The 16,001-nt window shown below is 34.4% G+C and overlaps 1 protein-coding gene across 1 annotated transcript in view; it reads left to right on the top strand.

The window, feature by feature from the left end:
- The first annotated feature begins 11,409 nt into the window (after positions 1-11,409).
- Positions 11,410-16,001, top strand: part of LOC120328573 (uncharacterized) — a 46,160-nt gene continuing 41,568 nt past the window's right edge. The window contains exon 1 of the mRNA XM_039395101.2: positions 11,410-11,657. Coding sequence (XP_039251035.2) covers positions 11,644-11,657 — 14 coding nt within the window. The 5' untranslated portion in view covers positions 11,410-11,643. The remainder of the gene's footprint in view (positions 11,658-16,001) is intronic.

The following is a 16,001-nucleotide window of genomic DNA, read 5'->3' as shown; positions in this document are numbered from 1 at the left end:
AAACGTTATGATGCAGTATAGGTTTGTTTGCAGTAAACTTGCAGTTCACACAACAAGAGTGCAACTCAGTTTTGTCGTAATTCAATACACAGTTTGCGCGCGGAGACAAAAATTTGAAAACAACAACAAAGTCGGTGGTTTTTAATCAGATTTTCTTGCAAAGTTCTGAGGAATAACAACAAGGAATAAGTATTGAAAATACCGTTACAGCCATGCGAGACATCTATATAGAACACAGCAGCAAACGAGGGCCAGCCACGGCGTATAAACTTAATATTCAGGAATCGTCTACGTAAATTGATATTGTAAAACTAATATGAAAAAAAAAAAATTTCGAAGTTTAAATTGAAATCAAAGAAAGTGAAGGAATATGGAAAAGAAAGACAGTTTGGTTAAAACTGATGCGACCCAAACATTTGTTTTGTTGTTGTATGCTTACTTGAATCACTCAAATTAAGAACGAATCAGGCATATACGTCGTTAACTACCATACTGAAAAAATCATTAGAATTTAAAAACATTATGTCTTGTCCTAGAATTAGATGTTACCCACAAAATATTGCTATATTCACCGGGCCAAAATATATCTTATATTTATCAACTCTTTAACAAAGGCCCACACTTGGGATGTGGTATCAAGTTGGTTACCCTCTCCTTCATTTTAAATATTTGTGAAAGGCACAAGAAGTGCTTGCGCGAGAATTCGCATTTCACCTCTCACTTCATCTCTTAAAAAAGAAACCAAAATACAAAAAACGAGAGAGTGGGATTTGAAGTGACAGAAAAGTGTGCAGCACGTCTTACCTGTGTCTAAGGTACACGGCCGCAGGTAGACGAATTGCCGCAATCCGGAAACCATTTCAGGCCGATTTTAAGGGCGAGTGAAAAGAAAAGACGCCGCTAAAGTAAGATTTTGTGCAAATAAAACGACATAGAAGTTATACTTGTCAAACGATAAGGAGTGTTCCCCAAAAAATTTGTTATCTAACCCCAAAATATGGAAATTCAAAATGGGAACACCACTTAATGTCAGGATAAGATTGAAATTTTACAAAATGATCCGAGAACTATCATGACTAATTACAATCCACAACTGAATTATTAATTATTATAAGTATCACTTATAAACATTTGTCCTCTATATTCTTTGAACTTATATATATTACAAGTCTTGCATCAGATTTAATACCACCTGGAATTATATATATTTAGAGTTCTGACGACAGTTACTTTGACGCAGTGACGGAGTTCAGTTACTCTACCTGCCTGCCTTTATGCCACCGCTTGATCAGCGCCCTATTTGGAGAGGGCGCACTCAACTACTCATGAAAATATGTAGGTTAACGACAACAGGTGTGCCTATTGATGGTTTAATAATAAAAGAAAGTTTGTGAACAAAAAAAACGCGGAAACTTTAACTACTTATCCTTCTTCTATTCCTATTGTGTCGGTGGATCCGTATTCATATACTGGAAGGATGCTGAAGCAAGCGTGAAGATAACTATCCTAAGTGATTCAATAGTCTTGCTGCACACTAACACAAATTTTATAATGTCATTTGTGTAGTGTGCAGCAAGACTCTTGAATTACTTAAGAAATTTGTATGTTGTATTGAAATTTGTAAATTGCGCTTGCCTTGCATAGAAATGTATTTAAAATTTTCAAATATCATATGGTGAAACCTTAGTGTCGTATATATATTGCTAAACAAGTGTATAAAAACGCCGATTCAGAGCTTTATCAAACTAAATAGAACATGACAGTATCATTATTTTTCTCGAATTTCATAATGTCATCAAATGAATGATCGATATAAAACAGTTTAACTACTGCACCGTATTTCTTGCCTTGCAACACCTTCTTGAACTCTAAAATATACAGGAAGTGAAGTCGAATTTTTATAGTATGGTTTTATTTAGTTCAAGGGATAAATTTATGACTTGAGCAAACTTTTGGAAACGACTTTTGACCTTTTTAACTTATAAAATGATCATATTGATAGATTCGATCTTCCTGCAGAAAATACAATCTCCCGACAACACTCACAACTTCAATCATAACGAATGAATGATTCAGTCAGACTTGATTGCAATTTTTACTTTACAAAATTACTTTTTTTCAAACATTTTACATGGAAAATTTGATTTCCAGCTAATATTTGTTTATCAAAGTTCTGACGATTCGATTAAATTCCTATTCACAAGAGCCTGATATTTGCCAAAGCAATTGTACAAGATATCATAAAATGACACGATGTCATATAAAGTGCTCTCAATAATTAAAATACGTATCGATATAGTGGCAATTTCACTGGCTGTGTGAAAAATTCGAATCGATTTCTATATAATTTTATTGATAGTTTGCGCATTTGCATTGCTGTTAAAAAGAATTAAAAGATTTAAATTTCCTCTAGTAATAAAATCGTTCATAATCGCAATTTCTAATGCTTTATAATAAAGCCTAGTTGGCAAATTTACTCATCTTTTATAGTATTATGAATAGATGGTTTCTTCTTTATTACGCCGCACCTATAATATTTGCTTGTGGTCTTTGGTTGCCGCAGAGATTCCAAAAATCTTGTCGCAACGCAAACAAACCCCTGATCAAAGTATGAAGACGTATCATATGTTGTAAAGTTTCAACTTTTCATTGTATGAGCAGATTTTCGGCGCTATATTGTTCGAAAAAGTCCGCCTCCATGTAACGTGAGTTTCTGTGAAGACCTTATTCTATCGAATACTTTCACCTCAGACACACACCTATATCGTTAAATGACATTGGTGTGGATAGTGTTTAAATTTGTAGTTTTTTGTATTTCCATTTTCTCAAAGTTTTTTATCGTTTTTGATTGGCTTTGAACTCGAACCTATCAACACACTTTGAGTTAAAAACATGTCTCCAGTTTCTGGGATGCTCTGATTAAATATTTGATCGACGCAAAATCACTCCTCTTCAATTCAATTCTTTCGTAATGATGTCAGCATTATATGCATATAATAACTTCAACTGAATAGAATGGTACTCCCGAAGTATGTGAACCAAGATGGCGGACGCCGAAACGTAGTATGTAAATCAGGTTAGGATTAGGCCATAATTTCAGGTACAAATACTACGGGAGTCACTTGGCTAGTCCCCGAACTCGTAATAGAACTAAAATAAGGAAAATTGGAATGGAATTATGGCCTAACCCACATACTACGTTCCGGTGTCCACCATCTTGATTCACATACTTCGGGAGTACCATAGAATGAATACAATACACATTGCCGCCTATAAATGCCAACACATTTCAATTGCATTTCACTTTTACGCTTCTCAGAATTAAACTAAACTAAACACAAATATTTTTTAATTTTATAGTAAAGGAGTTTAAGATGTATTATTATGCGAATACTCCGGCCCACGCATGGCATATGAATGAATTTGAGCTAATTTTCCACGGGCCATGCCTGGTTATAGGTGATAATAATGAAACAAACAGCAGACCACCAAAGAAGAGCTCAAAGTAGACTCAAGCACCAAATAAAAACAAAAACGAACGTAGAAGATTAACGAAGCGAAATCAAAATGTGAGATTGCACAAGCGAAGTTATTGATCAAGTTATTATTATTTATTTTATATATGGGATCAGCTTCAGGAGAGAAGGATTTGAGGGCGCTCCAGAATTGTATGTACCAATATGAAGGTAACTAAGTTTGTTCGCCTACTTTACATAAAGTTGTGTAAAGGGATTAAAACCTATGGGCAGGTATATTCACTTGGCTAACACAGACAGTCCCCGTCCTCGTAATAGAACTTAAATATTCTCAGTTCAATCGGAAAGCTTGAGGAAAATCGAAATAAAATTATGGCCGAATCCTAACCTGGTACACACACTACGGGAGTACCGATTTGAATGTAAAATAGATTCGCAATATCACTCATTGGTCCTGTTATTGCTCCCACACAGATTTCCTGATTTGTTTTCTTTAATCGTTTTCATTTTGGGTCAGTTTAGATACGTTTGGAGATGGGACAATACTCTTAGCGAACTAATCAAATTTATCCTAACTTTAGTTAACGTAAAAAGAATAAACAAAATTGCTGGTGGGGTAATAACATTCATTCTAATTTATTGTTGTTGTGAATCAGACGTTATTTTTAAAACACTAAATTTTTACTTTCGGAGATAAAACTCGTGTTCGTGCTTTTTATAAACTTTTTCAAATTTCCATTCACCAAATTGCTATAAACACAATATAGACAGGCAAACAAATAAACTCTTAACTGGTTATCAAAGCAAGCAACTTTACTCTTAGGAATAATCCATGGATCGTGTTACAATATCAATGAAAATAATCCAAGACATGCGAGACTGATTTCCTTTTAAGCTGAAAAACGACACGTGGAATCCTTATTCAAATAAGTTTATTCGATAGCAAACAAAATGTAAAATTACTGCTATAATTGCGTAATTCACATTTCATTGCATTGCCATTGGTGAAATGTATATTGGGATTTATAGGGCTTACATCAAGAGTGTCGCATGCATGGCGATGGTGTCGCATGCAAGTCCATGCCTTCGAAAACAAACTAAAATGCTGACTAATCCCATAACCGACATGGACTGGTAACCGGGCAAGAGGCCGTGGTTCGCCATATGAATAATCCGTCTTATCGGCTTTCCTCTCCCCCGGGATAAATATGTAAATCATATCCTATTTTATGGCAATTACAACATATATCAGCTATAACAAGGTTAGTTGTGTTGCCTTTTTTGATATCTGTATTACAGAGATATTGTACCAAGATGTGCAGATCAAGTTAAACGAAATGATTTTGATAAACATGTGAGAACAAATACTAATTCGGAATCCATTCCTTTCGTTTCTCCATGTTCTTTTCAGAAGAAAAGAAAGCTCACCTCTGAGTCAAATTAGGACGACCAATAATGAGTTGCCAAGAGCTAAATAAAACTATATAAATTGATAGTGATGCACAATACATGCCAGCAAATGCCCGAGCGCTAAACACAAGAACATCTTTTATAAACATTGAAATTCTAGTGGTGACGTGTAAACAGCAGTGTCTAATGTTCATCACTGCTCATTTATTCACTTACAACCCAGCATGATTTTGATTCATTTGATCATTGCAGCCTCATCACGTGTATTTAATCTTAAATACTGAAATATTTTCTATTCATGTTCGGCTGATTATCGATTGGTTAAATCGAATCGCATCCCGAATATGATTTGAATCCTGTATAAAGTAACGAACCTTCCTAAAACCAGAAATAATTTACTGCCCATGAATTTAATTGAATTGACAGTAATAACTAAATCGGGCCAATAATTTACAAAATTAAAAAATACAGGGTGTCTGAAACATTTCGCCCGTATTTATAGTAATAAAAATAAAAAATTTGCCCGATTTTCTATTAATAACAATTGTAAGTTTAAATAAATTTAATTGTATGATAAATAAGAACTACAAGCACGTTAAGAACTAGTAATGAACAAAAACAAAAACTTTTCTTTTTTTATTACTATAAAATCGGGCGAATATTTTTGGACACCAAGTATATAAATACTCTATAGCAGTTGTTGTCAAACGGTAACGGTTGACGCGACCCACAAGGGAGGCATAGACAATTTTTTTGAGGGGACGTGAAGATTATCATTTGGAATATTTACGCCCCAAGTTAGTTTTAGAACCACTGCTCTATTAGTCTATACTATACAGTTAATATTATTAGTAAACTCCTTTCTACTTTCTTTACAATTAGACCTCCACGTCGACTTTACAAAGTGTGTTATCATTTCTGAATCAATTTATCATTGTAAACGTCCAGACCAGGCAATACTTCAGAGTAAAATGCTTGGGTTCGTTGATTCGTTGTCAATTACTGGATTACTGGAATCACTAGATAGATGACTCTGTCTAAGTTGTAAAGAAATAAATACAAAAAAAATACATTTTTTAAAATTGCAAAGACAATTTATCGAAACCATATATTGAAGTAAAAATACTTAAACAATTACTGATTAAAAAACAACCACCCTGGTTAAGATATATTGAGAACTGACTTCATAACAAAATTGAAATTGTAAAGGAACTTTATAAACTTTTAGTAAATCAGATTTTCTGGATAAATAGAAGCTAAAGAGAATATTGATGAATCAACGTAATATACGTCTGTACAATACTCAAAGTTAATGAGAACATCGAAATTCAAAGTGAATTCGTATATCCTAAGTGATTCAAGAGTCTTGCTGCGTACTAACATAAATATATTTCTGTAACGTTTCGTCTGACCAAGGTCAGACTTCTTCAGACATACATGAGTCTGACCTTGGTCAGACGAAACTTTACAGAGATATATTTGTGTTAGTGTGCAGCAAAACTCTTGAATCACTTAGGATTGTTATCTTTACCCTTGCTACAGCATCCTTGCATTATATGCATATACGGATCCACCGACACAAAAGCATAAAAGAAGGATAAGTAGTTAGTCTCGCAGAAACCAAATCATACGGGCATTAGTAAGTGTATTTTGTAAGAGAAATCATTCACATAGATCGCTATGGATATAGATGAATTACTATTTTATATAGGCGGATCGAATAATCACAAAACGAAATTCTCGCTTATTTTTTGCACTATATATAGTAGAAGTAGCAAATGTTAGGAATGTCCAACTCATTACTGAGAAGATGAATGGGACTATAACCGCCACCCACACTGTTTGTGCAAAATCCATCACATCCAATATGTCTAGACTTTCGATCATCCGCAAGATTGGTTGATTTTGGAGCCAATTATGAGCTTACTATTATCACTATATAGTATAATTGAATTAAATTAATATTCCCTAACTGGGTATACGCGTCGTAGATGGAAAATGCTGTGATTCGTGACCCCTTGACCCGAGGAACTGAACTCTTCTGCGGACGTGAAACTCTTTTTCGGACAAATTTTAATTAGAAAGTCCTAGATTTCAAAGATACTTTTTAGACTTTGTTTTGGGGTGAGGAAAGCCGATACGATGTATTACTCATAAGAAAGGACCCTGCACGACATCTCACCCGGTTGCCAGATCTGATATAAAAATAGTACATTAATTAATTAACTATCACAAATGCATGAGATTATGAGGGTTGGTTAAACGACAAATTTTGATCATATTCGCTGCTTGCGTGTCCGTAGGTGATTATACTAAGCCTTTTTCAAAGCAAGTACATATGATATTCGGTATTCCTGGAAATTTTCAGCGAATTTTTATTTGGAGTTTTGGAAAGTTTAGAGTTTAAAATTCCCTTATCAACGGCACCCTAATTTTTAATTGCCAATTTCATGGTTTGTCGAAGTTATCACATTCAGGAAATGAGCATTTAAGATACCAAAATTAGAGCGACAAATTCGGACGAAGTTTCACTCATAATGTTTAATTATGAACTTCCGGTTTCTTGTCCTGAATTTTGACCTTAAAAATTTGAACTATTTTCTCTGAAGTTCTTCAGTATAGATAAAAAATGCATTTCTTGATTTCTATAATTACTACAGGATGATTTTGAAATGCAAATGTTTGGAATGCTAAGCCACAAATACTTGAAAATTCGGTACTCCCGTAGATGTGTACCGGGTTATGGTTAGGCTATAATTTTATTCCGATATACCAATTGAATATCCTCCTGCCCGTAGATTTTAGTTCCTTTACACAACTTGATGTAAAATAGGCGAACAAAATTAGTTATCTCCATATTGGTACACACACTTCTGGAGCGCCGAAAAGGCAATACAAGCGTATTGAAGCAATCCACAAATTAAGATAAACCGAGGTGACCGGTAAACAGGGAAGCAATGTGAATGAATATTCATTAAGATTTTAAGTTGAATTCATTTGAAGTTGAAACGTTCCAGATTCTAATTTATTTCGACGGTTAACCCGTATATACTTGCTTCTGGGTAGAAAGTGGAAAAGGCAATCCAAAATAACAAAACGCCATTCAAACACTTATTCAGATTCGTGTCAACACATTGCCGCATTCGCAAGATAAACTTGCAAACCAACAAACGAACACTTGTAAGATTAATTTCACATTGATGTGTTGAAGTTTACCATCAAACGTTTGCACATGGCTACAAATAAACGTAAAGTAGAGTTGAATTTCAAGGTGACTCCACCCTCAAATATTACCACCACTTCATGAGATGCACCTCAATCTCAGCCCATTGTAAAACGACGAAAGTTATAGCCTTCTAGCGAAAAATTTAATCGTTAAGCACTGAAAATTTTAAAGCCATTGGTCCAGTAATCAAAGAGAAAAGCGATTTTTTTCTGTGACAAAGAATAAGCACATAATAACAAAACGATCCATAGGTCGACCACGTGTCCAATAAACGCCACAACATTGCCGCAATCAGCATTCGCAAGATAAATTTGCAAACCAACAAACGAACACTTGTAAGACTAATTTCACATTGGTGTGCTGAAGTTTACTATCAAACGTTTGCATATGGCTACAAATAAACGTAAAGTTAAGTTGAATTTCACGGTAACTCTATCCTCAAATATTTACCGTCACTTCAAGAGATGTTCAAATGCTGCCCATTGTGAAACGGAAAAAATGCAGATATTCTTGGCACAATTACTGAATTGTTTATATAACACTCGACTCTTATCAGCTTGAAATCTTTAGGAATATTTGTTCGTGTTCTTGAGCAAACCTCATAATCTTATCCTCATACAATATCGGAAGTATCAGTGGAAATTTAATTACAAACAAGCGGTCGAGAAAAATACAGAAAGGTTTATTTTTAGGTTTTGATTTATAAATATATTAAACACTATTGCGTATTTTGTGGTAATTTAAAACTGTTTGCAACAAACCCATCCTATGTAAACCATCCTGGAGGATTAGAAATACCTCGTGGTTGCATGGGTAAATACGTGGCAGTATACAAACTTGATATGTATCAGTCTTTTTTGTGCGTTTTACCAGTGAACCATTCGGCATCACAAACGAAGATGAGTATTGTCTTGACCGCCTAATCAACACTAACACCTATCACAAAAAAAACGATGCAACAACATATTGAGAAACAGAAAAAATTTTGAAGATTTTTATCGTGAATACGAACACGGACGTTTTAACATCTCTGAATCAGAACACTCACCTTTAAGTTCAACCCAACGAGTGCAAATGAGAGCAGATTATTTGTCACACTTTTATTCCGTCAAGCGTATTTCTCAGCAAAACCGTATTACGCTCTCATCACAATAACGAGCACCTGAAGTGTTTTTGATCAGTCTCAATTTCGCCCAGACCAACGTCAAGAGCAGAAAAGAAAATATTGACCGAAATATATTTGTCTTATATTTCGGAAAACAAACATTGATTTATGGAACTTCCTAAATTGATTTCTTCGATATTCCAAATTAAGTCGTAACCCTAACCTGGTACACATACTACGTTCCGGTGTCCGCCATCTTGGTTCACATACTGCGGGAGCGCCGTGATGTGTAATTAAAAAAAACTAAATCGAAAGCAGTCAACCTCATGCTCTCATATCTCTAGAATTCAAATAAGTTTTTTATTGCGTGAAAGATGGACAACGGGAGTACCAGAAATGTCCAAGGAGTCACATTTCATCAATCTTGCCGCTTACATTGTGCGTAAAACTATATATTTCATCAGATTCGGATAGGATATTGTAATCAAAAACATATGTTAGTAGAACGTCACAGTCGCAAAATTATCAAGCAAAAAATGTATTAAGGCTTATCTATCAATTAAGCTAATCCCGGAAAGTTATAACTATCTGGGGCTGCAACGGAAGATTCCAGCCATCAGTCATCTGAAATACAATAGATCAACATGCACTCAAAATCGATACGAGCGTTAAAAGGCGGATTTTTTTATTTAGGTATTTTAACTAGTGTCGAATATTCAAAGAAAATATTGATATTGATAGAATTCAACTATGCTGTAACAATATATTCAGTTTGGTTGCTTAGGCCGCAAACGTAAGGTACAAAGTACACAAATCGTTTGTGGAATATTAATAAAATTATAATACTGGGAGGAGTCGTTTTGTGAGAATACTTTTTACGTTGTTTCACGATTTGTAAGCAGGTGAATTCTTCTGGAACCAACCCGACCCGGAACCAAAAACACATGACTGAGTCTTATTCGAAAACTTGATGTATATCTAGATATTTATTAGTATATGCCAAGGCTTTAGATTGCGATAGATTCGTTGATGAAAATTTTCAACTATCAAACCATCCAGCAATTCGCTTAAAATTGACGGTTTGATTCAAATCTCCTTAAATGTTTCATGTTTTATCCCATATTAACGTAACCACATTTTAGAATGCCAAATGCTTTTCATATTTCACAAGCACTGAAATACATAATTTAGACTCCTCAGCGGGTTTATTTTGACATTAAGTTTATTTTGATTTTATACCAGCATAAATTAGATGCGATACAATGCGAAGTATGATTTAATATTACTCTAGAAAAATTGTCTATGAAATGATTACAAGTAAATCATCGGACATTGTTTTGAGGTTCAATGGGGCTTAAAAAATCAAATTGAATGAATTTGCGCTGGCTCAATATATAATATAGCCTCTGTAGATTATTTAAGATAATATTTCAAATTCATATCCCGTGCCAAATATTTCGTCATTTACATCCAAATCAATCAACTATTTGTATATATACGATAGCCTAGAATCTAGGTACTGTGAAATGATAATATTATACGCGTTTTGTTAAAAGCATTTTACAAAGAATCTTGTGGGTGTTTGTTATTCTAACCAAATACACCAATAGACGAAATGTACATTAGGGTAGGCCGCTTAAAATTTACTTAGCCTATATTAAACTTCGCCAAATTGTGAAATTTAACCTATCCTGTGCGTGCCACACCTTGCTCGTTCAAATTTACGCTCATTGTGTTTCTTTGTGTTTTATCCCACTCTTTTCGTTTCTTCACACACTTTTCTCTCACTTTCTTATTTCTCTCTTTTTCATTTGGACGACCGTCACTCTTTTCCGTTTCCTTTCGGCACAAGTTAGTTCTCCAAGTAATTAAAGAAATAGGCCATCTCCGAGTCTTTGTTTATTTATTATTTTTCCAACCGAGCCGCAGGCAAGTGACGAAAAAAAGAGACGGCGGCGGACGATCCGCTCGCTCGATACCGAATCCCGTAGGTTGCTAGCAAGAATGGAAAATTTCAGTGCTTTTTTATTTATTTTAGATAGGCGTAAGTGTTAAACTCTGTCGCTTAGATATGTGTTCAGTCGTAGCCACCAAAATTCCAGAATTTTAGACCAAAATTTAACAATTTTTAGGCGAAAATGTGTACGGTTTTACGAGGAATATCCTAATAATTATATAATATCTTTTTTAGCGATAGTTTTAGTCGGCGCCAATAGCACCAACTCGCCGTTCCAAGGAGCTCTAGATCCGGCGAACGTGCGCGCTGTGCTTCGATGCTCAATAGAGGAAAGCTCGAAGCAAATTACAGCCAATAACTTCCTGAATAGGCCAGTTATATAAAGCTAATGAATTAGAGAAATTTCACAAAGTTTAAGAAGCAAGAAATCTTCGGAAATTGGCCCGGAACGGCCTAACCGGAAGCCAACATGCGGAAATCAATGTAAGTACCATTATGAGATGAATTTTAAACGTTTCATCAATTTTCGATCTTTTTCTTGAAGCTAGTTTTATTTGTACATCCAGTAATGTTCGAGTTGATTCAATGATATAATTTGTAAAGTAATTCTATGTAGAGTTCTGGTCGAATTTAAGCCACGCAAATGCCTGAAAGCGCAAACTTCTGAGCCAATTTTTAAAAATGTTAATTTCTGTTCAAGTAAAATGGAGTCAAATTTCTTTAATTTTACCGTGCTATGAAATAGCTGAAACAATTCATAATCTAGTGAACGAACGACATATTTCACAACACGAATATAACGTATATATGTTCATATATTTTGAACAGTTTTGACGGTACTCCCGCAGTGAGTACCAGGCTACGCCATAATTTTATTCCGATTTTAGTTCTATTACGAGTTCGGGGACTGTTTGTGTTAGCCAAGTGAATATACCCCCTGCTCATAGGTTTCCGTCCCTTTATACGATTTGATGTAAAGTAGACGAACAAAATTTGTTACCTCCATATTGGTACACACACTTCTGAAGCGTCGTTTTTAGAATATTTTGGTTAGTTTGTAATGTATTTACTTGTTTCATTTTGAAACGAAGTTAATTTGGATACGTGTTTTGAAGTGTCAATTGCAACATGTCATTCAAATTTAAGCAGTAAGCAAGATCGGTGTACATTAGTACAGCACCCCAATACATGTTCAATATTTGGCATTTGAATACCTTATTAGTCTTTGTGTAAGAACATATATGGAGGAAAATTTATTTTGACAAAATGTGAAAACATGTGGTTGCTAGGTTTGAAAAGATACAGTATGTAGCAGCCTAGAAATTTTTTCTCCACAATTAAGGCTCTACATAGGTAGCCAATTTTATGCGAGAATGAATCGGTATTCTAATTGCTATTATGGAACATTCTAATGCAAAGAATAGCTATAACAATGAAAATAAGAAGGATGAGATTCAGAATATGTAAAGTAATACAAACTGAAAAACTTCAATGTAACAGAAGCCAAGTTTTCATTGGAGATTCAATATATTGATGCTAGTTAAAAATTACATTTCTGTACTGTTTTGCGAGAGAAAACCATGATGTGATCATCAGGCTTCGTAATTTGATGTGATTTCCATTTGAGCATTAATTCTTTATGACGTAATAAAGCTCACAAGTCGCAATAGTCAAGTGTCGAGTTGACAAATGCATGATGTTAAATACATGCAGTTGGAATAGGGGTGCAAGCAGTATACAAATTGAATAAAATATTGGGATATCCACAAATTATATATAGAAAGAGATTTTGTGGGCGCAAACAAACGTTCGCTGAATAGAAATTGGGGGGCTCCAGAAGTATGCGAGCCAAGATGGCCGACATCGGAATGTAATATGTGTACTAGGTTAGGGTTAGGCCATAATTTTAGCTATAAATACTACGGGAAGCTCTTGGCTAGTCTTCGAACTGATAATAAGACTAAAAGTAAGGAAAATTGGAAAAAAATTATCGCCTAACCCTAACCTATGTTACGTTCCGATGTCCGCCATCTTGGTTCGCTTACTTCGGGAGCACCGAAATTGGCATAATCACAATATTGTGCATGTCCAACAAATCCAAATGTATCAGAAGCTTTCAGAAGTTGCTTGGTACTGTATAGTTACTAAGTTTATTTCGAAATCTTTAGTGCCAAAGCATAAACTTGAATGATTACCTAATTCAAAACATCACGTGAATAAAACGATAACAAAATTGTAATTCTTATCATAATTAACTCAAATTATTTAAGCCAGAGCTGTGTCATATTTAAGACAAAATCCATGGTTTACACTTATTTATAAACAGACATATTCGCTGTTGAACGATACTATACGTTTTTGTGGGTTTTTCAAAGCTTAATATAAATTTATATAAGTTTTATCAAAAATTTGGGGTGAATTAAAAAACGGTAAATCCGATGAATACCTTTGATTAGTTCAATATATACATGCGATTTAGCAAAACGGGTACTCCCGCGATATGTATACCATGCAGGTTAGGGTTACGCCATAATTTTATTCCGATTTTCCTTATTTTAGTCCTATTACGAATTCGGGGATTGTCTGTGTTAGCAGTGAATATCCCCCCTGCTCATAGGTTTCAGTCCATTTGCACAATTTGATGTAATATAGGCGAACAAAATTAGTTACCTCCATAGTGGTACACACACTTTTGGAGCGCGGCAAAACATATACATATATGTCAGTACTGGTTTATTGAATACTTTGCCAACTATTTTGCAGAAGAAAGCGTTGGTTTTCTAATTTTTTCTGAGTCAGTCCATTACTATACTACAATACTACAAAATAATACATGTTTAATTATCAAATGTAATATGTAACCAGAATATTGGATTAGTAATATTACAATCATGTCTAAAATTGAAATGCTACAATTGAATATGTAGATTTATTATTCATTTTTTTGTGACTAATGTGAATAATTAGTTGAATGAAAGAAGTATTATAGGGTTTGAGATGAGAAGTAGTTTTTTCTAATGAAGTTATCGACATATGAAAAATAAATGGTAATACGTGTACCAAGTTAGGGTTATGCTTTGATTTAGTTCGATCACGAGTTCGGAGACTGTCTGTGTTAGCCAAGTGAATATACACCCTGCCATAGGTTTCAGTCCCTTTACACAACTTGATGTGAAGTAGGCGAACAAAATTAGTTACCTTCATATTGGTACACACACTTCTGGAGCGCCAAATAAATAAATCAAATTGGATCGGTTTTACGAATATAACTCACATAGGAAACCTACGATAAATTTTGAGTTTTCACTACATTTATTGTCCTAAATTATCAATTCTTTTTTTACGATAGACCTCTTTGTGATCATTTTTATGAATATGAATTATAATTTTATAACGTTATTAAATACAATCAACCGTACAGAGAATCGTGCAATGATTTTGGCGTTTTTATCCATTCATTAGCTCGTGTTCACGTTCCAATTCGAGAATGTATACATGAATTTACTATCGCGGGAAACAGTGTGCACCTTTTCGATTCAGTGCTGCATTGGGTCTATCTAAAAACGTTCTCTTTGTAAGTGTTCAAAAACGATAACTGGGAGTAAAAATGTACTGAATGTTACCGACTTCAAATTCAGTGGTAAAATTCCGGGCGCTCCAGAAGTGTGTGTACCAATATGGAGGTCACTAATTTTGTTCATCTACTTCACATCAAGTCGTGTAAATGGACTGAAACCTATGGGCAGGAGGTATATTCACTTGGCTAAAACTGACAGTCCTCGAACTCGTGATAGAACTAAAACAATAAGGTAAATCGGAATAAAATTATGGCCTAAACATAACCTGGTACACAACTACGGGAATACCAAATTGCACGTATCATGCAAATAGCATATAACATTGCATATGAATTGCGTAAATTGTGATCGAATGGGCTACATCTAAAAATAGATCAAAAACCAAAATTTGTGTTAGTTCACGCTATTCAATACATCATTGGCGTTTAAATGATGAATCAATTTTTGAATTTGCTTTTGGTGAAAGACGTCGACCATAGTTTACGGCTCCCGTTTATCCTTTGTTACACAATAATTATTTTTCCGCTATCTGGGTAACGCTTCATTGCACATCGCTAGTTAGAAGTGTAGATGGATATACGTTTCAAACTGCGTCTTATTAGTGCATATTATGTGTGCTCAGAAGTTTGAATAGAGTTTTGAATCTTACAAATGAGCTTATCAAATATCAATTTTTAGATATAATGAAAATTGTCTGCAATTTTCGAATCTATATTCGGTGAGTTTATAACAAACCGGTATTGTCGCATTGGAAATGTATGCAATTTAAAATCATTTTAAACGCCTGACAAGAACGACTCGTTTCAAATCATTGAGAACTCTCACGAACGATGACATTTCCAAATTTCGTACAAACAAATTTAACCATTGACCCGTAGTTGAAGTAGTAAGTTAAGGTGAAGCCTATTTCCATGTTGTTATTTGACATTAAATAAGATGAAGGGACTTCAAAAGAGGAAACAGTAATTGAGGAAATTGGTCCGGGTCAAAGGGTGATTGATAAGATGGACGTGACTTTGGAAAATTGACCAGTTTTCGATAAATGAATATAAAAGGCATCCCCCGAAATTAAGCCCTAGTGTTATTTTTCGAAAGAATATTGAAATAAGACCCTGTTCTATTTTCGGGGAAACACGGTATATGATTCCATAATATTCAATGAATTACTTTATTCCGTTTGACTTGGCAGAGTATAATAATAACCAGTATTTTCCTTAATCATAGAATGTTTATAAACATGGTTTCAGCG

The sequence above is a fragment of the Styela clava genome, chromosome 7 (assembly GCF_964204865.1).
Source record: "Styela clava chromosome 7, kaStyClav1.hap1.2, whole genome shotgun sequence".
NCBI classification, from domain to species: Eukaryota; Metazoa; Chordata; class Ascidiacea; order Stolidobranchia; family Styelidae; genus Styela; species Styela clava.
This window is presented reverse-complemented; position numbering and strand designations above follow the sequence as displayed.